Source organism: Lithobates pipiens, unplaced genomic scaffold, assembly GCF_037356315.1.
Source record: "Lithobates pipiens isolate NorthernLeopardFrog02 unplaced genomic scaffold, aLitPip1_a1.2 Scaffold_8, whole genome shotgun sequence".
NCBI classification, from domain to species: Eukaryota; Metazoa; Chordata; class Amphibia; order Anura; family Ranidae; genus Lithobates; species Lithobates pipiens.
In genome coordinates, this window is record NW_027507903.1 from 659166455 (window position 1) to 659175061 (window position 8607).

General features: G+C 47.1%; 1 protein-coding gene across 1 annotated transcript; it reads left to right on the forward strand.

Moving 5' to 3' along the window:
• Nucleotides 1-1416: 1416 nt before the first annotated feature.
• LOC143961778 (E3 ubiquitin-protein ligase TRIM39-like) lies at nucleotides 1417-4730 on the forward strand. The gene has a single exon (XM_077471117.1). It carries the CDS (start codon nucleotides 1525-1527, stop codon nucleotides 3094-3096), a length of 1572 nt encoding a protein of 523 aa, XP_077327243.1. The 5' UTR covers nucleotides 1417-1524; the 3' UTR covers nucleotides 3097-4730.
• Nucleotides 4731-8607: the final 3877 nt, after the last annotated feature.

An 8607-nucleotide genomic window follows, 5' to 3' on the forward strand; every position in this document is an offset into this window, starting at 1 on the left:
ATGGGGGTATGTTCAGCAAGCAGGTGTTTGAGCGCATTACCAGACCAGACTATGAGAATCGCTCAGTAGTGTAGTGTGGGCTAGTCAATTAGTGATGCTTGTTTTTGAATTTCTCTCTGTTCACTCCAAAGGTAAAAGGATTTGGTTTACCTTGAGGATCAGTTTGGTTGTGTTGAAGGTCCTGTAGTTTCCCCCAGGAGTGCAGGAGTTTCATGCCACCTTCCAGCGTGGAGATGGTGTGCGGTATGCCATTATATGTGGTCAGAATTGTGGCTGGATTGTGCCATTTTTACGTGATTTTGTGGATATTCATGGCTTTAGTGATGGTTTTGAGTTGTCTCCGCAAACGTGTATTGTGATAAGTCAGCGTACAGTTGGATGTTTGAGTATGGTGCTGGGAGTGAAGATAATTCTCTTGCTTTCATCAGGAGTTGTTCCTTTTGCTTGGAAAAAGTGAACTCTCAAAAGCATGTCTCTAGGTATGTCCGCTTCCAGATGTCGAGGTTTAGGAAGTGTATGGATACGATTGATAGTGTTTGATTGGGGATAGATCAGAGAGCATACTAGAGAACATGGTGCTAGCGAAGTTGTGCAAATCTTTGGGTAGGACAGATTCTGGTATGCCGCTGATTTTTAAATTATTGCGTCTGGAGCGATCTTCGAGATCTGCGATTTTCGCTTTAATCCAGAGGGTGTCATCTTTTTGCTCTGTATATGCATCTACCAGATCATTAACCGTTTCAGTGCAATCTTCCATTTTGTTTTCTATGAATTGCATCCTGTTGTCCATATGTTTCATTTCTAATGAGAACCTGCTGATCAGGGCTGACAGGTTAGTCATGAGAGAGGATTATAGGGACAGGAGCATATAATTCATTGTGGCATCTAGCACCGATGGCCCTGAGGTTTCAAATTGTGCTATGGAAGATTGCAATGAGGAGATAGCGTTATCATCATGTAGGCCTGTACCCACTGTGTCTGAGGCCTTTTCATTCAGATCCATCCGCAACCTTGATTTGGCAGTGCTCTGTGAGGCTGGGGTTTCAGGTGAGGAGGCAGGAGGGAAGGAAGATGAGAATCCATTGTACATTTTGTGTGGATGAAAGCCTGGGCTAAGCTCACAGCTCAAGCAGCCATTTCTCTTGTGCGCGCAATTGTCAGTTAAAGTAACGCATTGTCGTATCATAAAAAATGGCCTGGCCATGAAGGGGGTAAATCTTCAGATGGTTATATAACCAATTTCCTTTTCATCATGATGTACTCATCTCCACTTTTCATGTCATTGCACTTAGTGCTCCGCATGTCTTCTCCACATCCGTCTTTCCCTCTTTCTCTCTTCTAATGTTGGGAGGTATAATTCTCATTACTACTGCAAAACTAATCTCCTCCCTTCTGTACTCTGATCTCCGTGTCCTATAATATTCATCCAGCCTCACCCTGTGTAGGAGGACGTCACCCCTCCCCCATCCACATTCCTCTCCGGTGTCAGAGACTTTCAGTTTAGTTTCTCTTCTGCTGTCAGCGATGGCGTCTGGTGATCTGAGAGCTGAGTTGGAATGTTCCGTCTGTCTGAACATTTATACGGATCCTGTAACCCTGAGATGTGGTCACAACTTCTGCCGGGTCTGTATTGATGGTGTGCTGGATACACAGGAGGGGTCTGGAGGATATTCCTGTCCTGAATGTAGAGAGAAGTTTCCGGATCGGCCTGCACTGCAGAAGAACAAGAAACTATGTAACATAGCAGAGACTTTCCTGTCTACTCATCAAGATCAAGAGGAGTCCGGGGTCTTCTGTACTCACTGTGTGGACTCTCCTGTACCTGCTGTTAGATCCTGTCTGCACTGTGAGGTTTCTCTGTGTGATAAACACCTGAGAGTCCACAAAAAGTCCCCAGAACACATCTTATGTGACCCCACCTTGTCCATGGAGAGCAGGAAATGCTCCGTCCATAAGGAAGTTTTGAAGTATTTCTGCACTGAGGATGAGACCTGTATCTGTATTTCTTGTTATATGATTAGGGGACATAAAGGACATGAGATGGAGTCACTGGATGAGGCTTCTGAGAAGAAGAAGGAGACACTGAGGAATGTTCTGCAGAAACTTCTGACAAAGAGAGAGGAGACGGAGGAAAGAGTCCAGAGTCTGCAGGAACACAGGAGGAAAGTAGACGAAGAAGCCGCTGGTGACACCGAGAGAGTCACTGCCCTGTTTAGAGATCTCAGGAGACGTCTGGAAGACCTGGAGAAGAGAGCCCTGAGGGACATCTCCGGGAGGGCAGAGCGGATCTCCATCTCCATCCGGGATCTGGAAATAAAGAAGGAGGAGCTGTCCAGGAAGTTGCGTCACATTGAGGAGCTGTGTAACGTGACGGATCCACTGACTGTCTTACAGGAATCAGACACAGGTGACTTGTGTGATACTGAGGATGGAGATAATGAGGACAGAGAGAGACATGAGGAGCTCCTCCATGATGGAGGGGGTCTGAATGTGGCGGGGGTCTTACACACAGGTTTATCTGATATAATAACAGAGGTAAATGTATACTTCTATATACAGGGAGCTGCAGACATATTACTGGATGGAAACACAGCTAATAATTATCTACAGATATCAGATGACAGGAAAACTGTATCCTTGCCAGATAGAAACCAGAATCTCCCAGAAACACCAGAGAGATTCCAGAATTATTCTCAGGTGTTGAGCAGTCGGAGTTTCTCCTCAGGGAGACATTACTGGGAAGTGGATGTCGGGGGGGCAGATGAATGGAGAGTCGGGATGTGTTACCCCAGTATAGAGAGGAGAGGGGAGGAGTCAGAGATTGGATATAATAAAGAGTCCTGGGTATTGGATAGGGAAGGTGATGAGTATTGGGTGATACATGACAGTAAAGATATCCCCTTACCCACCAATCCCTCCAGTAACAGAGTCAGGATATATCTGGATTATGAGGCCGGGCGGATCTCCTTTTATGATCTGTGTGACCCGATCCGACATCTCCACACCTTCACCACCACCTTCACTGAGCCCCTCCATGCTGGGATAGGTGTATGGGAAGGTTGTATAAAGATATGTGGGGGGAGGCGGGAGATGTGAGAACTCCGCCCACAGTCTGGTGATGTCAGACGAAGGAGGGGAATTCATTTAATATTCATCCAATAGTATATAGCAGTGGGCGGGGCTTCCTGCAAGTTTTTCAACTATAAATAAATGTGAGATTTCTTACTGATCACTGTGATTGGGTAGAATATCTGTCCAATTATTGGAGTAACAATAACATGTTCCTATTGGTCAATGAGAAATCTATCTATCTATCTATCTATCTATCTATCTATCTATCTATCTATCTATCTATCTATCTATCTATCTATCTATCTATCTATCTATCTATCGTCACAGTATTTGACATCAGCCATCTCCTCCCCCTCTTGCCCACCCCCCACATGTGGTCCCTCTGTGTGTTGGGGGAGGGGCAGCCATGATCAGACATAGAGGGGGGTGGGGTCACTGTGATGGGATAGGATGGGGTCACCTCTCCTCTCTGCCCCTCCCCCTCCATACAATCTATACTACACAGAGATGGAAATAAATGGAACAATCTGAGAGGAAATCTATGAAGACGTCATCTAGATCCCCTGTCAGGTATTTTTCTTCTATCCGGGGCTCCATTACAGAGATTTCCCCTCACTTCCTGTCCCTTTGACAACATTTATCTAGACAGGAAATGAGGGGAACTCTCCAACAGGAACACAGACTGAAATAAGAATGATATGTTTAGTATAATAAGGAAGGGGAAGGATTAGAGCCCCTGTCAGATGTTTATATGTCTGTGTCCCTGTACAGATTTCTCTCCCTCCTTGTATTGGTGTCACCAGGACAGGAAGTGAGAGGAAATCTCTCTAAGGCTGGGATCACATTGCTGTGCAGATCACATGTCATGTCTGTGTGATGTGAATTCAGCCGTACAAACTGTGTGACTGAAATCACATTCACACCAGAATGGTGCCGGACCCTTTTTTTGGTCCTCACTGGAATCGGATCACATTGGGTGTCACATCTATACAATCCGATTCCTGCACCATTTCAGCATTTGCACTGCGATCTGCGAAGTGATCTGGGGGTGTCATTAACTTTCCATTGACCCCCCCGCAGCGGTTCTCATATGTCAGTGTGACGTCCGGTGATTGAGGTGTGATGAGGGAACCCGCACAGGAATCGCACTGGTTCCCGCATCCCACAAGTCTCATCCCAGCCTAAGGCTCCATTCACACCTATGCAGGGGGCTTTTCAGCCTTTCTGATGTGGTTTCTGTAGGCTTTTTACAGTGATTTGTGTTTTGTGTTTTTTATGCATTTGTTTTTTTGGGGGGGGGGAGAATTTGTTGCTGGGCAGATTTAACCACTTGGTGCCCACACTATACCCAGAAGACGGCTACAGTGCTGTCTTAAAATGCCGAGAGGGCGTCCATGTACATCCTCCCGTTCTCACACTGCCCATCCCCCCTTGGGATTTGGCTGATCACAGATCGGGTAAAGAGCCAATCACAGCGAGCCCTTTACCAGGTGATCAGATGCCAGCCAATGACAGCTGATATATGGGATGACTTTTATAATGGATCCTAATATAATGTATCATGTGATGGTGTATTATAATCACTAGATGTGTCCTGGTGATGGGGGAGAATTAGGAAAGGAAATGTTATTGTGAAATAAAGATTCTTTATGAAATTATTATTATTATTATTATTATTATTATTATTATTATTATATTGGGTTTATATAGAGCCAACAGTTTACGCAGGGCTTTACAACATGAAGACAGACATTACAATTACAGTGTAATAGAGGAGGAATCAGAGAGCCCTGCTCCTTTAGAGCTTACAATCTAGAAGGGAGGGTAAAGAGATACAAAAGGTAATAACTGTGGGGGATGGGCTGATGGAGAAAATAAATGTACAGTTATTAGGTGGGGGTAGGGTAGACTTCTCTGAAGAGATTAGTTTTCAGGGATCATCTGGAAGTGGACAGAGTAGGAGATAGTCAGACAGATTGGGGTAGCGAGTTCCAGAGGATGGGAGAGGCTCGGGAGAAGTCCTGGAGGAGAGCATGGGGTGAGGTGATGAGGGAGTTAGAGAGCAGGAGGTCTTGGGAGGAATGAAGAGAGCGGTTTGGTTGGTGTTTTGAGACCAGCTTAGTGATGTAGCTGGGGCCAAGTTGTGGATGGCTTTGTAAGTTATTGTTAGTATTTTAATTTGATTTACTGGGTGAGTGGAATCCAGTGAGGGATTGGCAGAGAGGGGTGGCAGACACTGAGCAGTTGATAAGGTGGATGAGCCTGGCAGCAGCATTCATGATGGACTGAAGGGGGGGGGGGGGACCTGTGTAAAGTTAAGCCAATGAGAAGGGAGGTGCAGTAGTCAAGATGAGAGATGTACAGGGAGTGGATTAGAAGCTTTGTGGTGTCATTGGATAAAAAAGTGGCATATCTTGGAGATGTTGCGGAGGTTGAGGCGGCAAGCTTTGGACAGTGGTTGGATGTGAGGCCTAAAGGAAAGTTCAGAGTCCAGGACAACACCTGGGACCATGACATGCGGGGACGGGTTGTTAGTTGAGCCCTTCATTTTGAAGGGGAAGAGGCACGTGGGGAGGGAAAATTATGAGCTTGTGGTTTGGATAGATTGAGTTTAAGGAAGTGGTGTGACATCCAGGCTGATATGTCTGTTAGTAAGTTGGTGATACGTGAGGAGACTGATGGAGTGAGCTGGGGGTGGGTGTCATCAGTGTAGAAATGAAATTGAAAGCCAATGGGAGGCAATCAGCTTACCCAGGGAGGAGATGTAGATTGAGAGTAGGAGATGTCCAAGGACAGAACCTTGGGGAACCCCCAAAGGAGAAAGAAAGAGGAAAGGTGGAAGTAGAATTGTAAGCAACTCTAAAGGTGTGGGGGGACAAGTAGGATTAGAACCAGCACAGTCACAGGGACCAAAGGAGTATAGTTTTTTGAGGAGGATACTCCACTGTGTCAAAGGCAACAGAGAGATCCAGGAGGAGTAGTACAAAATGGTGTCCACTAGGGATGAGCTGAACACCCCCTGGTTCGGTTTGCACCAGAACTAACAAGCAAACTTTAGAACCCTATGGGACTCGAACATTCAAAATAAAAAGTGCTAATTTTAATGGCTAATATGAAAGATGTTGTCCTAAAAAGGGTTTGGGGACCTGGCTCCTGTCCCAGGGGACATGGGTCAATGCCTAAATGTTTTTAAAATGGTCGTTTTTTCGGGAGCACTGATTTTAATGACGATTAAAGTGAAAAAAATGTGAAATATTCCTTTAAATATCATGCCTGGGGGTGTCTATAGTATGCCTGTGAAGTGCCACGTGTTTCCCGTGTTTAGAACAGTCCCTGCACAAAATGACATTTAACGGAAAAAAAGTCATTTAAAACTTTTAATTTAATATCTGGTTCCGGCAATATGGATGAAAATCATTGAGAAAATGGCATAGGTAGCCCCCCTACCCATTACCTGCCCCTTTGGGTCTTATACAGATATTGCACCCATATTTAAAAAAGGAAAGACGTGGGGCCCCAGGCCCTATAAACTCAGAACAGCAGTATACAGGCGGAGCAAACAAGACAGGGACCAGGGGCAGATCCAGGGGGGGGCAACGGGTCAATACCCCCCCCGAGAATACCGGCAGGCTGGTTTCCGCGGGTCCAATCGCGGCCGGTTCCGCGGGTACCAGCGGGCCGGTTCCGCGGGTACCAGCGGGCCGGTTCCGCGGGTCCAATAGCGGTCGGTTCCGCGGGTACCCGCGCTGAGTGGACGGTGAGGGGGGGGCAGCTGGGCGGCTTAGGAGGGCTGCTGGCCAATCAAGAAGCCAGCAGGCAAGGGAGCAGGGAGATGACATCATCTCTCACTGCCCTGCATCCCTCCAGTCCTGCCCTCACTGTGTAGGAAGCTGTGTGCAGCAGAGAGATTGCAGAAAAGTGACACAGTAGGTGACAATCCGCAATGTGTGGCAGGCTACGTGGCAATCCGCAATGTGTGGCAGACTATGTGGCAAGGGGCAATCCGCAATCTGTGGCAGGTGACGTGGCAAGTGACAATCCGCAATGTGTGGCAGGCTACGTGGCAATCCGCAATGTGTGGCAGACTATGTGGCAAGTGCAATCCACAATCTGTGGCAGGTGACGTGGCAAGTGACAATCCGCAATCTGTGGCAGGTGACGTGGCAAGTGACAATCCGCAATGTGTGGCAGGCTACGTGGCAATCCGCAATGTGTGGCAGACTATGTGGCAAGTGGCAATCCGCAATCTGTGGCAGGTGACGTGGCAAGTGACAATCCGCAATCTGTGGCAGGTGACGTGGCAAGTGACAATCCGCAATGTGTGGCAGGCTACGTGGCAAGTGGCAATCCGCAATGTGTGGCAGGTGACGTGGCAAGTGGCAATCTGCAATGTGTGGCAGGCTACGTGGCAAGTGGCAATCCGCAATGTGTGGCAGGCAACGTGGCAAGTGACAATCTGCAATGTGTGGCAGGTGACGTGGCAAGTGGCAATCCGCAATGTGTGGCAGGCTACGTGGCAAGTGGCAATCTGCAATGTGTGGCAGGCAACGTGGCAAGTGACAATCCGCAATGTGTGGCAGGTGACATGGCAAGTGGCAATCCGCAATGTGTGGCAGGCTACGTGGCAAGTGGCAATCTGCAATGTGTGGCAGGCAACGTGGCAAGTGACAATCTGCAATGTGTGGCAGGTGACGTGGCAAGTGGCAATCCGCAATGTGTGGCAGGCAACGTGGCAAGTGACAATCCGCAATGTGTGGCAGGTGACGTGGCAAGTGGCAATCCGCAATGTGTGGCAGGCTACGTGGCGATCCGCATCTGGTGGCAGGCGACGTGGCAAGTGACAATCCGCAATGTGTGGCAGGCAACGTGGCAAGTGACAATCCGCAATGTGTGGCAGGTGACGTGGCAAGTAACAATCCGCATTTGGTGACAAGTGACGTGGCAAGTGACAATCCACATTTGGTGGCAGACGACATGGCAAGTGACATCCTCAGGGCTCCCACTGATTCTGCATTATGGTGAGTTGAACCATTTAATTTTATATTACAATGTATTAATAGAAATAATGCGCTTCAATCATCCTGACACCATAACAACCATGGTGCCGTAATGATTGAAGCACAAATACCAGCCATTTCCCATATAAATTGCCCCCAAAAAAACATATTTTATAGCAGTGCCCCTCCCGAGATTAGACTCTGGATCCACCCCTGACAGGGACTGTGTAGGTTTGTTGTGTTAAGTAGAATCTGTTTGTAATTTTGAACTGGTACATTTTTAAAGTGTAGATCCAGTAAAAAAAAAAATCATTTTTTAAGCTTTTTGGAAAACATAGGGAATGGTTATCACCCCAGTATAATTTTTTTTGCCGTCCGTCTTTTTTCATCTCACTTCCTGCTGTCTCCTTCCGTTTGCAAGTAGGAGATGTTTGTAAGTTGGATGTTTGAAAGTAGGGGCCTGCCCTATATGCTCTGCAGAAATGGCGGAACAAGGTGTTGATGTTGCCACAACATTGTAAGCCCTCAAAGTGACTCT